The sequence below is a fragment of the Ursus maritimus genome, unplaced genomic scaffold, assembly GCF_017311325.1.
Source record: "Ursus maritimus isolate PB19 unplaced genomic scaffold, ASM1731132v1 scaffold_7, whole genome shotgun sequence".
NCBI classification, from domain to species: Eukaryota; Metazoa; Chordata; class Mammalia; order Carnivora; family Ursidae; genus Ursus; species Ursus maritimus.
Genome location: NW_024426885.1, coordinates 57,126,660 through 57,147,644, shown reverse-complemented (window position 1 = coordinate 57,147,644; position 20,985 = coordinate 57,126,660). Strand labels below are relative to the sequence as shown.

The window sequence follows — 20,985 nt, the reverse complement described above, 5'->3', positions numbered from 1 at the left end:
AGCCTGGCTCCCTGCGGGGGTACTGAGAATGAGACCTGGGAAACCCCTAGGTCTGGAGTCAGACTGATTTAGATTTGAAGCCCATCTTTATGTCTGATTAGCCCAGTGACCTTAGACAAGTTATTTAACTCTCTTAACCATTTTCTTACCTTAAAATGGTGCTCAAAAACCATCCCCATTGTATTGTTATAAATATTTGATGATCTGATCCATAAATGTATTAATCATAATATGTGACATATAATCACCATTTAGTAAACAGTAAATATGATTTATATATACATAAGTGAACATACATTTACACCCCATGTTCCCATCTTTTCCTCACACACACATGCAATTTACTTGTCTGTCCTCAATGCCATTCAGGCAGAGTCCTGCCCTTCTGCCCTTGAAGCATTCACATTTTTCCAAATTCACAATTAGCTAATGCAAGAATCTAATCAATGAAAATGTGCTAATAAGAAAGGATGAGAGAAGAGGACAGTGACTACTGCCTGCCAACTCAAATATCCCTCAGTGGTAAAATATGGCTCTTGGAAACAAAACTGCACTAAAAATTGCATAGGCCAGAGCAGTGACTTACGGTGTGAATTTTAAGTAGCACCATCTGTGAGATTCCTGTATAGCTCTATGTAACTATGACCTTTACATGTGCTAATATGTAAGCCATCACTAATTTTAAAATAAGTAAATAAAATTTAAATGGATATTGTATCTTTTTTCATATAAATTAAAGTACTTGCAGAGATACTCCATTTACCCCAGAACATTCTACAAAATAAATATAACTCACAGGAAAATAGGGCAATGGGAAGGCAAAATGCCCATGTAATGTTGGTGATAAAGCAAAACCCTAGAACACAATTCCCTTTTCAAGTCAATATTTCTATACCATACCACAATAACTTCATAAGGTGTAACTAAAAAAAGTCCAGCTTTGAAAACTCCATCCAAAAGACCCAAAATCTGTGAATTAGGAAATGGCAAGAGAGTCACACCTTTCGCCACACTAACAGGAAAGACTTAAATAATGGACTCGGTGCCTGGCCATGCGAATCAGCCACTTACTCATTTTTCTAGACACTATCCATCATTGAACACATTCCCGAATTTCATGCAACCTAATTTAAACGTCTATCTGGCCGTTCTGATCGGAATAAACATTCAATCAGGCAAAAGCTTGACAACCCTGACACCTAGTGGTTGTGAAGAAATTGGTGAAGCTCAGCTTGGGAAAATCAGCTAGCTATGTATGGCGGCAGCATCTCACAAACACATAAAATTTAATGGTTACTAATATTTCTTTAAAATACTAATTCTGAAAGCAACTCTATAAAAGATTTTGGCTCTGTATTTATTTGGAGGTCTATACAAGGAGGCTGAAAGCCTTGCATTTGTATATTTTCCTTCCCCCTTACACATTTAGCAAAATTCCACTAATCTTCAGAGATCAAACAAGAAAACTAAAGGTTGATTCATATCAACCTTTGACATATTCATGATTCTTGCCCTTAATTTTGTATGTACATCTACATCCTTTTCCTGGTCATCAGGTGATTTTTCTCCTCAAGTATCCCCTGTCAAATATAAAAGCCATCTGGCCAAGCCATCATAGAGGTTTCCTTTATGACATTGAGGCATCCTTAGTCAAAGGGTAGTTATAGCTTCACAAACCAGCAGGAGTTTTCTATAAGAGAGGTATAAGGACACATGCGGAAACCCCCAAACTGCACATTAAAAGCAAGGACCACAATGAATGCTTCAGGAAGCCTTATGAACACAGCAGGTCAGCACAGCACAGCACAACCTATTTCTGCCCTAAACATTAGAAGATAAGTCTCCCCAGATCCACTTAAACCTGACAGGCAGGATGGCAGGAAGCATAAAGTGTTCATCTCCCTCCCCCAAGGAGAGTTCTGACTCCTACCTGCTGACGTTTGAAGGCTAAATAATCCAGATTTTCCAGCTCCTTCCCAAGCTTCTGGTAGGTTTTCTGAAGGTCAGATTTATTGGAAACATTTTTGAGAGACTCAAATGTTCTTTGAAACTGAAATTGAAAACAAAAGTAGATCATTAGGATAGCAGTACATTTTTCTCAAATGCCTAACTAGCTAAAACAGAGAAATAGTCCAGACTGAGCCTCAGTTTCTCTCATTCATAATCCAGAGAGCACAAATGCTAATCATCTTTCAATGAAATAAGAAAGACTGATTATAGGGGCGCCTGGGTGGCACAGCGGTTAAGCGTCTGCCTTCGGCTCAGGGCGTGATCCCAGCGTTGTGGGATCGAGCCCCACGTCAGGCTCCTTTGCTATGAGCCTGCTTCTTCCTCTCCCACTCCCCCTGCTTGTGTTCCCTCTCTCGCTGGCTTTCTCTATCTCTGTCGAATAAATAAATAAAAATCTTTAAAAAAAAAAAAAAAAGAAAGACTGATTATAAAGAATTAGAAACTGTATCATAAGTACAACCAACATTACTGCATGAATGGGAAGTGTGTTTAGTCCTTATTACAACAAAAGAGCATACTGCTTAAAAAAAAGAAACAAACCTGTGCTTCAGCATATACTGCTGCTTCTAAAGAAAAATTGTGATGAGTGTATAATTTCAAATCATAATGAGGAAGTATTAAAAGAGCTCTCACATTCCAATCACGGAAACAAATATATATATATAAAGGTAGTTGCTTGCCTCTATAGAAATATCTATGCAAAATAAGCACCCCACAAACTTCAGCGAGGAAGATCTCTCAGATCTTGTATTTTGAGAAGGAAAGAAAACTAACATTTTGGTGATCAAAGCATATGTAGCACGTTCGGCAAACATTTATTCATTTCTGCTCTATAACGCAGATGAGTTATAAAATCAGTTCTGCTGAATCAGAATGCTTCTGTTCATTTTTAAGTCAGATACTAGATAAACACAAAGGAGACAAATTGCAGTGGATCACAGAATATCGCTCTGCTGCTAATAATTAATTAAGCAAAGGGAGCTCGCAAGAAATTCAATTCTTGGTTTATTTTAGTAAATTAGAACATACTTTGGAAGATGAGTGATTGAAAATGTCAAGTAATGTCACTTGCAATGACATTTGCATTTGCTCTCTCTTTATGCCATTTATTTCCCATATTCTCACTGCGTGCCTGTAGACAGATTTCTACAGATAGAGACTTCCCCATCTTAAACACACCAGAATTCCACAGACTATGATGTTGTGAGACAAGCTAATAAGATTTTATAGAATATTATTAAGTTTCCAGGGAAATGATTTGACCTTACTATTCAAACTCCATGGAATAAGTCATGTTATAATGGCATTCTACTGAATTAAATCCTCAATTTCATGAAAGCAACATGTTTATCTCAATCCAAGGTGACAGAGGAAAAAGAAATGGAAAATAACAGTGCTAAGCTTCCGCAGCACTACAGTAAATTAAATTCAACACATAATCTTGTAGAACCTACTATGCACAAGGTACTATGAATATAAAGCATATGTCCTGCCCTAAAGGAACTTAAAAACTACGAAGGAACTAGAAACAAAACTCAGAAGTGGGAAAGACACTGACATGTATTGAGTGCCTGCTCAGTGCCAGGTACTGTGTGCTTTCCAATTTAATCCCAATTTCTCCCCCTTCTACAAGTGACTACACTGGGACTCAGAGAGTCTAAACTGGGTTTTTACTACAGCGTTTGTGCTCTTTCTATTATACCACTAACTCTAACACAAGGCAAAGTAGTAAAGAGAGTACAAAAAAGAGAGAGAGAGAAAAGCAGCACGTGGTAGAACAGAAAAAAACTAGTTATACCAACTGAGGGAATGAGGCCACATAGAAGACGTGAAGAGATTCGAATTGGGCTTCAAATAGAAGGACAAGTCCTCAGAGCCTTCAATGGGAACAGTTTCTATCTATCAGTTTAAACAAAGCCAAAGTCTGCTCGTTTTCCCCTTTTTATAGCATAGTAAACAAATTTCTCTTGACATAATTGTAATGACTTTCATATTAACTATTTATCATGTTGTATGATCATTTCTGTGCCTTGCCCATTTCTTTGTCTCTTCTCACTACATTCAAATCAAAATACCAAATCTAATATTCTAAACAATTTAAGTAATTTTACCAACAATTAATATAAACTATTTTACCAATCTAATTCTAAGCACTTTATTTTCCCTAAAAAAATATTAGCTCTACTTCAATATTTCTTCTTCACATTTATTTCTGTGAATTTTATACAGCTCCAAATAGGAATTTTAGGGTAAGCACATTTGTAAGTCTTCAAAAAAAAAAAAAATGGGGCGCCTGGGTGGCTCAGTCATCAAGCGTCTGCCTTCGGCTCAGGTCATGATCCCAGGGTCCTGGGATCGAGCCCCACACTGGGCTCCCTGATCAGCGGGAAGCCTGCTTCTCCCTCTCCTACTCCCCTGCTGGTGTTCCCTCTCTCACTGTGTCTCTCTCTGTCCAATAAATAAATAAAATCTTTTTTAAAAAAATTTTTTTAAATTAAAAAAATAAAAAAACATGAAAACCAAGTAATATGTCCATGGCCAAAGAAGAAAGGGAGACAATCCAGCAAGAATACATCATCACAAACTATTTCTATAAAAAATCAGTTTGTGTAAAGAGGAGACTTTAAAGCTTGACCTTTCATTATCAAGACTTACACTCTTCATTTATTGATACTAAATAGTTCAAAGTTCTCAAACTGTGATGGTTCATTTATTTAAGTAGACTTTTTCCCCATATAACAACAAATAATTGTCAAGGAGAGGTCATACAGTATCTGTAGAGTACTTTAGGTTAGATCCCGATTAAACATACCCCATCTCTCTCTGCCCATATATATACTTAAAGATGCTAAAGAGTAAAAGCAATAATTTTACCTTGCAGATAAAGCTGACGTGCAAAAGATAAAAATAAGACAGTGATTAAAGTGAGGTTTAGATTTTACTTTTAAAAAATTAGATGTTGACTTTATTTGAGGATTTTTCATTCCAATAGGCCAATGTGCTTGATCACTGAAATAGACCTCTTGAGATTTTCTCATTAGTTCAGTGCATTGCAACTCATTATGTTGACTATGTCTCAAAATAAATGATCTCTCAGTTGAAGATAAGTTGGGAAAGGAAGCAGAATTAATTGAAGAGATTTTAGCATTTCTAGATTTTACTTCTTCGAACTTTTGAGCAGAAATTTAAAATAAGCAAAGAAGCCCCAATAATTTGTGAACATTAAATTTATCCTGTGTTAATATTTTCCCCTTAATACAAAATTCAAATGTAAAATAAAAAAGCCCAGTGAATAAATCTGACCTCCAAACAAGCATAGGAATGTTCTAAAACTGCCAAAACTTAATATCAAAATGGTCTCTGAACTGGGAAACAACTGCAAATTCTGTCCTATTTGATTACTTTTTCAAATATCACAAGACAGACAACAAAAATGAGAAGATGCAAACATTATCTCTAAGCCAAAAATTTGCCATCAAAGTAAGCACTGTAAACACTCCCAGTGTGTTTTCTCATAAAATTGTTTTCTGTTCAGATTTTGGTTCAAGATGGCAGTGTAGAAGGTCCTGAATTCACATCCTCCCATAGACACACTGAAACTACAGCTATATATGGAACAATTTCCTCTAGAAAAAAACCTAAAAACTGGCTGAGCAACCACTTCACATCAAGCAAATGAGAGGTGAACCTCAAAGGCTAAGACAGAATCTCACCATAAACCCCATCCCCAGCATGGCAACCCACATTTGGGAGAAAACTCAAAACCCACAGCTATTCCCTGAGTATTAAAGGGTTTGTACAACACATTGGGCATGCCAACACTTAAGAGCAACACCTGAGAAAAACCTAAAACAAGTGGCTTTGAAGACCAGTGGGGCTCATGCCCACAAGATCCACAGGGCTTTGGCAAACTGAGAAATGGCTCTTAAAGAGCTGTGTGCAGGAGTGCCGTGGTGGCTGAGTCATTAATGCATCTGACTCGATTTCAGGTCAGGTCATGATCTCAGGGTCATGAGATTGAGCCCCACAGTGGGCTGAGCACTCAGTGAGAACTCTACGTGAGAATCCCTCTCTCTTTTCTCTCCCCCAGCTCAAATAAAAAAAAATCAATCTTAAAAAAAAAAAAAGAAAAGAAAGTGCTGCATGCAGACTCACCCAGCACAAGGAGCAGCCCTTTGAAGATTTCATTTATTTATTTGAGAGTGAACTCAAAAGAATAGAAAAATCTAAAATGCAGTTTTTAGATTCTCACCTCAAGAAGCTGGAGCTGGAACAGAATAGGCCTAACCCACGCACGAGAAGGCAGGTGATCAAGATTAGAGCAGAAATCAATGAATTAGAAACCAGGAGCACAGTAGAGCAGATCAACAGAACTAGAAGCTGGTTCTTTGAAAGAATAAATAAGATCGATAAGCCACTGGCCAGACTTATTCAAAAGAATAGAGAAAGGACCCAAATTAATAAAATTATGAATGAAAGGGGAGAGATCACAACCAACACCAATGAAATAGGAAGGATCATTAGAAACTTTTATCAACAGCTTTATGCCAATAAATTAAACAACCTGGAAGAAATGGATGCCTTCCTGGAAACCTATAAACTACCAAGACTGAAACAGGAAGAAATTGATTATTTAAACAGACCGATTAATTATGAAGAGATTGAAGCAGTGATCAAAAACCTCCCCAAAAACAAGAGTCCAGGGCCTGACGGATTCCCCAGGGAATTCTACCAAACATTCAAAGAAGAAATAATACCTATTCTTCTGAAGCTGTTTCAAAAAATAGAAACAGAAGGAAAGCTACCAAACTCATCCTATGAGGCCATTATTACCTTGATCACCAAACTAGGCAAAGACCCCATCAAAGAGGAGAATTACAGACCGATTTTCCTGATGAATATGGACGCCAAAATTCTCAACAAGACCCTAGCTAATAGGATCCAACAGTACATTAAAAGGATTATCTTTGGGTAAACACCCAGTTAGTGCAAGTGCTGGATCATAGGGTAGTTCTATTTTTAACTTTTAGAGAAACTTCCACACAGTTTTCCACAGTGGCTGCATCAGTTTGAATTCCCACAACAGTGCAGGAGAGCTCTCCTTTCCCCACAGCTTCGCCAACACCTGATGTTTCTTGTATTGTTGATTTTAGCTATTCTGACAGGTGGGAGGTGGTATCCCATTGTAGTTTTGATTTGTATTTCCCCGATGATGAGTGACGTTGAGCATTTTTTCACGTGTCTGTTGACCATCTGTGTGTCTTCTTTAGAAAAATGTCTATTCATGTCTTCTGCGCATTTTTAATTGGATTATTGTGTTTTTAGGGTGTTGAGTTTTATATGTTCTTTATATATTTTGGATATGAATCTTTTATCAGGTATGTCATTTGTAAATACCATCTCCCATTTCACAAGCTGCCTTTTAGTTTTGTTGACTGTTTCCTTTATTGTGCAGAAGCTTTTTATCTTGATGAAGTCCCAATAGTTCATTTTTCCTTTTGTTTCTCTTGTCTGCAGTGAAGTGTCTAGTAAGAAGTTGCTATGGCCAAGGTCAAAGAGATTCCTACCTGTGTTGATCTCTAGAAAACTGATGGTTTCCTGTGTCATATTTAGGTCTTTCACCCATTTTGAGTTTATTTTTGTGATGGTGTAAGGAAGTGGTCTAGTTTTATTCTTCTGCATGTGGCTATCCAGCTTTCTCAACACCATTTGTTGAAGAGACTTTTTCCATTGGATATTCTTTCCTGCTTTGTTGAAGATTAGTTGACCGTATATTTGTGGGTCCATTTCTGGGTTTTCTATTCTGTTCCATTGATCTATGTGTCTATTTTTGTGCCAGTACCATACTGTTTTGATTAGTACAGCTTTGTAATATAACTTAAAGTCCAGAATCATGATGCTTCCAGCTTTGCATTTCTTATCAAGGTTGCTTTGGCTATTTGGGGATTTTTGTGGTTCTATACAAATTTTAGTATTGTTTATTCTACCTTTGTGAAAAATGCTGTTGGTATTTTGATAGGGATTGCATTAAATGTGCACATTGCCTGCAGTAGTATAGACATTTTAACAATATTTGTTCTTCCAATCCATGAGCATGGAATGTCTGTTAATTTCTTTGTGTCACCTTCAATTTCTTTCATCAGTGTTTTATAGTTTTTAGAGTACAGGTCTCTTACCTTTTTGGTTAGCTTTATTTCTAGGTATCCTTGGTTTTGGTGCAGGTGTAAATGCAATGATTCTTAAATTTCTGTTTCTCCTCCTTCACTATTGGTGTAAAGAAATGCCACAGATTTGCATGTGTTAATTCTGTATCCTGCGACTTTACTGGAATCATTTATCCATTCTAGCTGTTTTTTTGGTGGGAATTTTTTGGGTTTCCTATATATAGAATCTGCAAGTAGTGAAAGTTTTACCTCTTCCTTGCTGATCTGGATGTCTTTTATTTCTTTTTGTCATCTGATTGCTTTGGCTAGGACTTCCAGTACTATGTTGAATAAAAGTGGTGAGTGGACATTCCTGTCTGGTTCCTGACTGTAGAGGAAACGTGCTCAGTTTTTTCCTCATTTAGAATGCTATTAGCTGTGAGTTTTTCACATATGGCCTTTATTACTATCCCTACTTTGTTGAGGGGTTTTTATTATTATATTATTATTATTATTATTATTATTAAAAATAGGTGGTGTACTTTGTCAAATACTTTTTCTGCATCTACTGAAAGGATCATATGGTTCTTATCCTTTATTTTACTAATGTGATATGAGAATACTGAAACATCTTTGCAGCCCAGGAATAAATCCCACTTGATCAGGGTGAATGATTGCTTTAATGTATTGTTGGATTCTGTTTGCTAGTTTATTGTTGAGATTTTGTGCATTTATGTTCATCAGAGATACTGGCCTATAGTTCTCTTTCTTTTGTGGTGTCTTTATCTGATTTTGATATCAGGGTAATGCTGGCTTCATAGAACGAATTTGGAAGTTTTCTTTTCTATTTGTTGGAATGTTTGAGAACAGGTATTAACTCTTCTTTAAATGTTTGTAGAATTTACCTGTGAAGCCATCTGGTCCCGGAATTTTGTTTGCTAGGAGTTTCTGATTACTAATTTCTTCGCTAGTTATTGAACTGTTCAAGTTTTCTATTTCTTCCTGTTTCAGTTTTGATAGTTTATATTTCTAGGAGTTTATCCATTTCTTCTAGGTTGTCCAATTTGTTGGCATATAGTTTTTCATACTATTCTGTTAATAATTGTATTTTTGTGGTATTGGTTGTTGTTTCTCCTCTCTTGTTTGTGATTTTATTTATTTGGGTCCTTTCACTTTATTTTTTGATAAGTCTGGCTAGAGGGTTATCAATTTTATTGATTTTTTTTTCAAAGAACCAGCTCCTGGTTTCATTGACCTGTTCTATTGTTTTTTTTTAGTTTCTATATCATTTATTTCTTAAAGATTTTATTTATTTAGTTGACAGAAACAGCCAGCGAGAGAGGGAACACAAACAGGGGGAGTGGGAGAGGAAGAAGCAGGCTCATAGCAGAGGAGCCTGATGTGGGGCTCGATCCCAAACGCTGGGATCACGCCCTGACCCGAAGGTCTATATCATTTATTTCTGCTCTAATATTTATTGTTTCCTTCCCTCTGCCATTTTTAGGCTTCATTTGTTGTTCTTTTTCTAGTTCCTTCAGGTGTAAGGTTAGGCTGTGTATTTGAGATTTCTCTTGCGTCTTGAGGTAGTCCTGTATTACTATATACTTCCCTCTTAGGACCACTTTTGCTGCATCCCTATGGTTTTAGACTACTGTGTTTTCATGTTCATTTGTGTCCATGTATTTTACTATTTCCTGTCTCATTTCTTGGTTGATCCATTCATTACTTAGTAGCATGTTATTTAACCTCCATGTGTTTGTGCTCTTTCTAGATTTTTTCTTGTGGTTGATTTCTAGTTTCATAAACATTGTGGTCAGAAAAGATGCATGGATATTCAATCTTTTGCATTAGTTGAGGGCTGTTTTGTGACCTAATATGTGATCTGCTCTGGAGAATGTCCCATGTGTGCTTGAAAAGAATGTGTATTCTGCTGTTTTAGGATGGAATGTTCTGAATGTATCTGTTAAGTCCATCTGGTCCAGTGTGTCATTCAAAGCCATAGTTTCCTTGTTGATTTTTTGTTGAGATGATCTGTCCAGTGATGTAAGTGGATGGTTAACATCCCTTACTATTATTGTATTATTATCAATTAGTTCCTTTAGCATTGTCATTAACTGCTTTATGTACTTGAGTGCTCCCATACTGGGTGCATAAATATTTACAATTGTTATATCTTCTTATTGGACTCCCCTTTAATATTGTATAGTGCCCTTCTTTGTCTCTTGTTATAGTCTTTATAGATAAAGTCTAGTTTGTCCGATATAAGTATTGCTACTCCAGCTTTCTTTTGACATCTATTTGCATGATAAATGTTTCTCCATCCCCTCACTTTCAATCTGCAGGTGTCTGTAGGTCTAAAATGAGTCTCTTTTAGGTAGCATATAGATAGGTCCTGTTTTTTTTTTTTTATCCTTTCCCACACCCTATGTCTTTAATTGGAGCATTTAGTGCATTTAGATTCAACATAACTATTGACAGATATGTATTTATTGCCATTTTACTACTTGTTTTGTAGTTATTTCTGAAGATTTTCTCTGATCCTTTCTTGTCTTTCACTCATTTTTTGCTGATTTTCTTTAGTGATATATTTGGATTTCTTTCTCTTTATTCTTGCATATTTAGTAGTAGTTTTTGATAAATCATTACCATTAGGTTTGTATATAACCTCTTCTACAAATAGCAATCTATATTAAGTTGATGATCGTTCAAGTTTGAACCCATTCTTTTCTCCTCTCCTCCATTGTTTTAGGTATACATTATTATGTTTTATATCCTTTTTTTATGTGAGTTCCTTGACTGACATTTACAGAAATACTCATTTTTACTGCTTTTGTGTTTCCTGCCTAATTTATACTATCACTTTTGGTCTCTCCTTTCCACTCGGAGTCCCCTTTCATATTTTTTGCAGGGCTGCTTTAGTGGTCATGAACTACTTTAGTTTTTCTTTGTCTGGGAAACTCTGTAGTGCTCCTTCTGTTGCTGAATAGAGTATTCTTGGCTAGACTTTTCCCATTCAGAACTTTGAATATATCATGCCACTCCCTTCTGGCTTGCCAAGTTTCTATTTAGAAATCTGCAGTTAGCCGTATGGGTCTTCCCTTGTAAGATAAGGACTTCTTTTATCTTGCTGCTTTTAAGATTTTTCTTTATCACTATATTTTACAAATTTACATACAAATATGTCTTGGTGTGAGCCTGCTTTTGTTGATTTTGATGGCAGTTCTCTGTGCCAGATTAGGGAAGTTTTCAGCTATTATTTCTTCAAATACATTTTCTGCCCCCTTTTCTCTCTTCTTCTGGGATTCCTATAATACAAATGTTACTCCATTTGATGGAGTCATTGAGTTCCTTAAATCTTCTGTCGCATAATTCTTCTTTCTTTTGTACAGCTTCAATGCTTTCTATTAGTTTGTCTTCTAGATCACTAATTCATTCCACTTCTTCCAGCCTGCAGTTCATTACATCAACAGTGTTTCTAAACACATTTATTGCACTCTTCATCTCTGATTCTTTTTTAACTCTTTTATCTATGTGGTAAAGGTCTCACTGAAGTCTACTATTCTTTTCTTAAGCCCAGTGAGTATTCTAATGTCATTACTTTAAATTCTCCATCAGGCATGTTACTTATATCCATATTTCACTTAGATCTCTGACCATGGCCTTAACTTATTCTTTCATTTGGGATAAATTCCTCTGTTTTCATATTATGTCTAAGTCTCTGCCTTCTTTTCTGTGTTAGAAAAGCCAGTTATGTCTCCCACTCCTGAAAGTAATGGCCTAATGAAGAAGAGGTCATGTGGTACCCAGGACCTGGAGCTTCAGGGAGTGTCTCCAGTGTGTGCTTTGTGCACTCTCCTGTTGTGTTCCGACTGCTCTCTTCTTCGGGCCAGTCCTCTGCAGAGGCTCTCTCTTGTGGACAGTGTTTGGTTCCTTGCCTCAATGTGGTGAGTTTTAACTAGGTGTGCTCTGGTCTGCTTGTGAAATGAGACCTGTCAGCACCACCAGAAATGAGGCCCTACATCTCTCTAGTTGGAAGACATGGTGTGGGCAGGGGTTTGTGCCGGTCTTCTGGGGGAGGGGCCTGCCATGCTGGGACTGAGGCAAGCGTGACCAAAGACAGTTTGACCAGAGCACAGTGGGATGGGGCAGGGCTTGTATAAGCAAGTTAGGCAGCCAGTGTTGTCGATACACTGGTTCACATAAGTGGCTCTGTGTTTATGCTGAGGGGCAGGGGAGGGAAATGGCACCAGCCAGCTCCTTTGTTCCCTAAGAAGTGTGCCCATGAATGCTGCCTCTAAGGGACATGCTCCGAAAAGAGCAAATACTCTTCCCACTGTGTGTCCCACACACACTCTTCAGGTCACTGTTTCCACACTGTTTGCCCCCTGGGGTTGCTTGTCTGCCTTCTCTCCAGGAGTAGTACAATGCCCTCGTGGCTCAATCCCAGCCAAGGCCACTGACCTTTAAAACTCCAGGCTTTAAGCCCCACTGGTTAAAAAAGTCACGAAATTCAGCCCAACACATTTTCCAAGCCAATGGCTTTGGGGAAATGTTTTCCTTGTGTTCCTCTCTCGCTCTTCTCTGTGACCAGGGCTCCCTCCTATTCACAGCAGCTACAATCCATTTCTCCCCTAAACCATGTCTCTACACTCCCCACCTTCTTAGATATGGCCTCTACTCTCTGTTTAGTTGTGCGGTTTATTCTGTCAGTCTTCAGGTCAATTTCTGGGATATGTAGGATGATTTGATAGTTATCTAGTTGTATTCATAGGACAAGGTGAGCCTAGGGTCCTCCTATTCCACTGCCACCTTTCTGCTCCCATGCTGTTTGTTTCTTTGTTTAGTAAATTCCACATGTGAATGAAATCATGTATTTGTCTTTCTCTGATTGACTTATTTCACTTTGCATAATACACTCCAGCTCTATCCTTATCTTTGCAAATGGCAAGATTTCATTCTTTTTGATGGCTGAGTAATAGTCCATTGTACATATATACCACATCTTTATCCATTCATTGGTTGAAGACATTTGGGCTCTCTCCATAGTTTGGCTCTTGTTGATAATGCTGCTATAAACGTAAGGGTACATGCGCCCCTTCGAATGTGTATTTTTGTATCCTTTGGGTACAAAAGGGTATTTACAGGGTAAATACCCAATAGTACAATTGCTGGATCATAGGGTACTTCTACTGTCAAGTTTTTAAGGAACTTCCATACTGTTCTCAGAGTGGCTTCACCAGTTTGTAATCCCACCAAGAGTGCAAGAAGGTTCCCCTTTCTGCACATCCTCAACAACACCTATTGTTTCTTGTGTTAATTTTAACCATTCTGTTAAGTGTGAGGTGGTATCTCATCATGGTTTTGATTTGTATTTGCCTGGTAATGAATGATATTGAGCATCTTTTCATGTGCCTGCCAGCCATCTGGATGTCTTTTTTGAAAAAGTGTATATTCATGTCATCTGCCCATTTCCTAAACTAGATTATTTCTCTTCTGGTTGATGAGTTTGATAAGTTCTTTATCAATTTTGGATACTAATCTTTTGTCAGCTACATCATTTGCAAATGTCTTCTCCCATTCTGTAGACTGTCTTTTATTTTTGTTGACTGTTTCCTTTATTGTGCAGAAGCTTTTTATCTTGATGAAGTCCCAATAGTTCATTTTTCCTTTTGTTTCTCTTGTCTGCAGTGAAGTGTCTAGTAAGAAGTTGCTATGGCCAAGGTCAAAGAGATTCCTACCTGTGTTGATCTCTAGAAAATTGATGGTTTCCTGTGTCATATTTAGATCTTTCACCCATTTTGAGTTTATTTTTGTGATGGTGTAAAGAAGTGGTCTAGTTTTATTCTTCTGCATGTGGCTCTCCAGTTTTCTCAACACCATTTGTTGAAGAGACTTTTTCCATTGGATATTCTTTCCTGCTTTGTTGAAGATTAGTTGACCATATATTTGTGGGTCCATTTCTGGGTTTTCTATTTTGTTCCATTGACCTATGTGTCTGTTTTTGTGCCAGTACCATACTGCCTTGATGACTACAGCTTTGTAATATAACTTGAGATCTGGAACTGTGATGTCTCCCGCTTTGCTTTTCTTTTTCAAAATTGCTTTGGCTATTCAGAGTCTTCTCTGGTTCTATAAAGATTTTAGGATTTTTTTCTTCTAGTTCTGTGAAAAATGCTGGTTATATTCTGATAGGGATTGCATTAAATGTGTGGATTGCTCTGGGTAACACAGACATTTTAACAATATTTGCTCTTCCAATCCATGAGCATAGAATGTTTTTCCATCTCTCTGTGTCTTCTATTTCTTTCATAAGTGTTCTATACTTTTCAGCATACAGATCTTTTACCTCTTTTGTTAGATTTATTCCTACGTATCTTATTGTTTTTTGGTGCAATTGTAAATGGGATTGATTCCCTGATTTCTCTTTCTGCTGCTTCATTATTGGTTTATAGAAATGCAATAGATTTCTGTATGTTGATTTTGTATCCTTCAACTTTGCTGAATTCATGTATCAGTTCTAGAAAATTTTTGGTGGAGTCTTTCGGGTTCTCTACAGAGTATTATGTTGTCTGCAAATACTGAAAGTTTGACTTCTTCCTCGCCAATGTGAATGCCTCTTATTTCTTTTTGTTCTCTGATCACTGCAGCTAGGACTTCCAGTACTATGTTAAGTAGCAGTGGTGAGCAGTGGTGAGAGTGAGCATTCCTGTCTTGTTCCTGACCATAGAGGAAAAGCTCTTAGTTTCTCCCCATTGAGGTTGATATTAGCTGTGGATCTTTTGTATACGGCCTTTGTGAGCTTGAGGCATGTTCCCTCTATCCCTACATTGTTGAGGGTTTTTTTAATCAAGAAAGGATGCTGTATTTTGTCACATGCTTTTTCTGCATCTATTGACAGGATCATAGGATTCTTATCCTTTCTTTTATTAATGCAGTGTATCACAATGATTGATTTGTGAATATTGAACCACCCCTGCAGCCTAGGAATAAATCCCACTTGATCATGTTGAATAATTCCTTTAATGTACTATTGGATTCGATTTCCTAGTATCTTATTAAGGATTTTTGCATCCATGTTCATCAGGGATATTGGTCCGTGTTTCTCCTTTTTAATGGAGCCTTTGTCTGGTTTTGAAATCAAGGTAATGCAGGCCTCACAGAGTTTGGAAGTTTTCCTTCCATTTCTATTTTTTGGAACAGTCTCAGAAGAATAGGTATTAACTCTTCTGTAAATGTCTGGTAGAATTTCCCTGATAAGCCATCTCGTCCTGGGCTTTAGTTTGTTGGGAGATATTTTGAAGGATTTTATTTATTTATTTGAGAGACAGATATTGAGAGAGCACGAGGTGGGGAGGGGGAGAGGGAGAGGAAGAAGCAGGCCTCCACTGAGCAGGGAACCCAAGCGGGGCTCAATCCAAGGACCCTAGGATCATGACCTGAGCCAAAGGCAGAAGCTTAACCCACACAGCCACCCAGGCACCCCTATTGGGAGATTTTTTATTACTGTTTCAATGTCATGGCTGGTTTGGGTCTGTTCAAATTTTCTATTTCTTCCTGTTTCAGTTGTGGTAATTTATAGGTTTCTAGGAATTGCCAGATTCCCCAGTTTGTTGGCATAAATTTTTCATAATATTCTTTTTTAACTGTTGTATTTCTATAGTGTTAGTTGTGATCTCTCCCCTTTCATTCATGATTTTATTTACTTAGGTCCTTTTTCTTCTCTTTTTGATAAATCTGGTTAAGGGTTTATCAATTTTGTTAATTCTTTCAAAGAACCAGCTCCTGGTTTCATTGATCTGTTCTACTGGTTTTGTTTCTGTTTTTGTTTTTATTTTGTTTTACTTTTATAGCATTTATTTCTGCTCCAATCTTAATTATTTCCCTTCTTCTGCTGGCTTTAGGCTTCATCTGCTGTTCCTTTTCTAGCTACTTTAGGTATAAGGTTAGGTTGTTTATTTGAGATTTTTCTTGCTTCTTGAGGCAGACCTGTATTGCAATATACTTCCCTCTTAGGAATGCCTTTGTTGCATCCTAAAGGTTTTAGACTCTTGTGTTTTCATTTTCATTTGCTTCCATGTATTTTTTATTTCAACTTTAATTTCCCAGTTTACCCATTCATTCTTTAGTAGGATGTTTTTTAACTTCCGTGTACTTGTGGTCTTTCCAAATTTTTTCTTGTGGTTGACATCAAGTTTCATAGCGTTTTGGTCTGAAAATATGCATGGTATGATCTTGACCTTTTTGTTCTTGTTGAGGCCTGATTTGTGACCCAGTATGTGATCTATTCTGGGGAATGTTCTGTGTGCACTCGAAAAGAATGTGTATTCTGCTGCTTTAGGATGAAATGCTCGGAATATATCTGTTAAGTCCATCTGGCCCAGTGTGTCATTCAGAGCTACTGTCTCCTTGTTGATTTTCTGCTTAGGTGATCTGTCCATTGCGGTAAGTGGGCTGTCAAAGTCCCCTACTATTACTGAATTATTATCAAGAGTTTCTTTATGTTTGTTATTAATTGATTTATATATCTGGGTGCTCCCAAGCAGGGGGCAAAAATATTTACAATTTTTAGATTTTTTTGTTGGATAAACACCTTTATTATGATATAGTACCCTTCCTCATCTCTTATTACAATTTTTGGTTTAAAATCTTGCTTGTCTGATATAAATGGCTTCTCCAGCTTTCTTCTGATGTCTATTAGCATGATAGATGATTCTCCATCCCCTCACCTTCAATCTGCAGGTGTCTTTAGGTCTAAAATAAGTCTCCTGTAGGCAGCATATAGATAGATCTTGTTTTTATTATCCATTCTGATACCTTATGTCTTTTGATTGGAGCATTTAGTCTGTTTATATTCAGAGTGATTATTGAAAGATGCAAATTTAATGCCATTGTGTTACCTGTAAAGTTGGTGTTTCTGGTGATGTTCTCTGTTCCTTTCTAGTTTTTGTTGCTTTTGGTCTTCCTTTCCTCTTAATATTTCTTGTAGGGCTGGTTTTGTGGTCATTAACTCCTTTAGTTTTTGTTTATCTGGAAAACTCTACTCTCCTTCTATTCTGAATGACAGACTTTCTGGATAAAGTATCCTTTAAAATAAAATCTTTTTAAAAAATTAAAAATTAAAAAAAAAAATTGCTCTTCCTGTATCCAAACAAACAACAAACCCAAAGGAAGCTAGATCCTGTTTCCCCAAGAGCTGAAGCTTTGCAGCACTCTATGATCAGGAGACTTAGTGCATGTGAGGTTTTGTGCTCATCTTCTGGGGGAAGAGTCTGCTGCTCTGATTCTCAGAACAACTTGCCCTAGTAGAAATGAACCTACAGGGCACAGGGGGTCAACACTTTGTGTAGTGACTCCATTCTCCAATTGGTGGCACTCTTTAGCCGAATGAGATTGATCAGCGCTGTTGGGTGAGGGGGTGAAAATGGTTTCACCAGCTTTCTCCCAGTGCCAGAAGTTCACACCCACCACTCTCCAGGAAGCCCTCACAGACATAAATAATCACCCCTCCTGTGTCCCCAGCTTCTGTCAGATCTCCACCTTCAACCTGTGTCCAGGCAATTTGCCTGCCATGTGTGGCTGTGTTTCAAAACCCCACACTTCAGAGGCCCCCAAAGTGCAGAACATGCAGAACCTCTGGGGGAAGGTCTTGCCATGCCATGGCTAGTGCCAGCTTGTCCCAGGAAACAACTAAATGACCATGTGGTGGTTTGGAGTTTATTAAAAATCACAACACACAGCCAGCACCAAAGTTTGCTGCACTCACTGGCCTCTTTGTTCCTATACTGGTGAACTGGGCAGCTCAATGGTGCCCCTAATGTCTTTTGCCCACAAGAGGCCATACATCTCGACCAAGTGCACTCCACGCAGGGGAACCCCTTCTCCCCAAGCGACCAGGGGGATGCGCTCAGATCATGCTGCTCACTACTAGGGCTCCACCCTGCTTCCCCACAGGAGCACCACCAGGCCTGACCCTAGCTATGATGCTGACCTCCAAACTTCAGACTCTATGCTCCGCTGTTTATAAAAAACTGGTGGTACTGAAACCCTCTCCTTTTTTTCCAGTCAAATGGTTTTGGGGAACAGTTTTCTTGTGCATCCTCTGTGTGTATTTTCACACTTTTTTTTTGTCATTCTTTCTTTCTACATCGTTCTGTCTCACTACTTGCTCTGTGATCAGGGTTTCCCTCTGCAGCACCCCCAGCTCTTTTCTCCCACAAATCAACTCTCTGCAGTTCCTACCTTCCATGGGTTTGTAGACATGCAGCTTTGTTCCATGTCTACAAAGACTTCTGACTGATTTCTTGGGTATTCAGAATGATTGATATTTATCTAGCTGTGTTCCAGGGAGGAGGTAAGCTTAGGGTTGCCCTACTCCTCTGCCATCTTAGCCCTCCTGATTAGACAAAATGTACTTTAAAACAAAGACTATAAAAGGTGAAAAAGAAGGGCATTACATAACAATAAAGAGGTCAATTAAATAAGATGATATAACATTTGCAAATATTTACTCACTCAACACAGGAGCACCTAAATATATAAAGCAAATTTTAACAGACCTAAAAATAGATATAAACAGCAATATAATAATAGTAGGGGACTTCAATACTCCATTTACATCCATGGGTAGATCAACAGGACAGAAAATCAATAAGGAAATATCAACCTTAACACATTAGACCAGATGGACTTAACAGATAAATGCAGGACATTCCATCCAAAAGCAACAGAATACACATTCTTCAAAAGTGTACGTGTGACATTCTCCACAATAAATCATGTTAGGTCAAAAAAACAAGTCTTAACAAATTTAAGAAGCTTGAAATTATACTAAACATCTTTTCTGAACACAATGGTATAAAACCAGAAATCACTTACAAGAAGAAAACCAGAAAACTCACAAATATGTGGAGATTAAATGGCATGCTACTGAACAATGAATGAGTGGATCAATGAAAAAATCAAAAGAGAAATAAAAAATTAGCATGGAAAAATGAAAAGGTAAATACAACATGACAAAACTTATGGCATCTAGCAAAAGCAGTTCTGAAAGAGAAGTTCATAGCAATAAACATCTACCTCAAGGAACAAGAAATACCTCAAGTGAATAACCTAAGTGTAATGTAACACTGTGAGTCAACTATACTCGAATTCAAATAAAACAAAGCAAAAAAAAACCACTTGAACTTTTTATAAAGTTTTTTTGAACTTTATATTTCAAAATACTAGAAAAACAACAAACACTTAAGTTATTAGAGGGAAGAAAATAACAAAGATCTGAACAGAAAAAATAAAATAGAGACTAAAAAGATGACAGAAAAGATCAATGAAACCAAGAGCTGGTTCCTTGATAAGATAAACAAAACTGACACACCTTTAGCTAGACTCACCAGAGTGACACCACAGAAATACAAAAAAATCATAAGGGATTACCATGAATATTACACACCAACAAATTGGACAACCTAGGAGAAATGAATAAATTCTTAGACACCTACAACCTTCCAAGACTGTGTCATAAAGAAATAGAAAATTGTAACAGACCAGACTGAATCAGTAATCAAAAACCTCCCAACAAATGAAAGTCCTGTACCAGACAGCTTTACTAGTGAATACTACCAAACATTCAAAGAAGATTGAAGGCCAGTCCTCAAACTTTTCCAAAAAACAGTGGAGGAAACACTTACGAACTCACTTTAAGAAGGCAGCATTATCCTGACACAAAAACCAGACAAGAACATCACAAGAAAAAAAAAAAATCACAGGTCAATATTCGTAATGAACATGGATACAAAAATACTCAACAAAATATAGGTAAATTGAATTCAACAATGCATTAAAAGGATTATACACCATGATCAAGCAGAATTTATTCCTGAAATGTAAGAATGGTTCAACATCCAAAAATCACCCAACATGATACATCACATTAACAAACTATAATGATAAAAACCATATGATGATCTCAATAGATGCAGAAAAAGCATCTAATACAATTTAACACTCATTCATGATAAAAACACTCAACAAAGTGGGTACAAATGAAACATTCCTCAACATTATAAAGACCATATATGACAAGCCCACGGTTCACATGATAATCAATGACGAGAAGCTGAAAGCTTTTCCTCTAAGATCGGGAACAAGACAAGGATGACCACTCTTACTTTTATTAAACATAGTACCAGAGTAGAAGTCCTAACCAGAGCTATTACCAAGAAAAGGAAATAAAAGGAATCCAAATTAGAAAGAAAAAAGTAAAACTGTCACTATTTGCAGATGACGTAGTATTATATATAGAAAACCCTAGGGGCACCTGGATGGCTGTCAGCTGGCCGTCTGCCTTCGGCTCAGGTCATGATCTCAGGGTCCTGGATCAAGCCACGCATCAGGAGGGAGCCTGCTTCTCCCTCTCCCTCTACTCCTCCCCCTTCCTCTCTCCCTCTCTCACTCTCTCTCTAATAATTTTTCAAAAAAATTTTTTAAAAAAGAAAACCCCAAAAACTCCACCAGAAAGCTTAGAACTAATAAATGAATTTAGAAACATTGCAAGGTACAAAATTAATATACAAAAATCTGTTGTTTTTATATACTAATAATGAACTATCAGGGAGAGAAATTGTAAAAATTCCATTTACAATTGCATCAAAAGGAATAAAATACCCAGGAATAAATTTAACTAAGGAGGTGAAAGACCTATACATTGAGATCTGTAAAATGCTGATGAAAAAAATTGAGGACAACACAAATAAATGGAAAGATATTCAGAGTTCATGGTTTGGAAAAATTATTATTGTTAAAATATCCATACTACTCAAAGCAGGGGTTCAATGCA

The 20,985-nt window shown here is 37.3% G+C and overlaps 1 protein-coding gene across 1 annotated transcript in view; it reads right to left on the bottom strand.

Annotated features, from left to right (window-relative positions):
* CTNNA3 (catenin alpha 3) overlaps positions 1 to 20,985 on the bottom strand; it is a 1,592,500-nt gene that overhangs the window by 1,377,454 nt on the left and 194,061 nt on the right. The window contains exon 6 of the mRNA XM_008695933.2: positions 1,931 to 2,050. Coding sequence (XP_008694155.2) covers positions 1,931 to 2,050 — 120 coding nt within the window. The remainder of the gene's footprint in view (positions 1 to 1,930; positions 2,051 to 20,985) is intronic.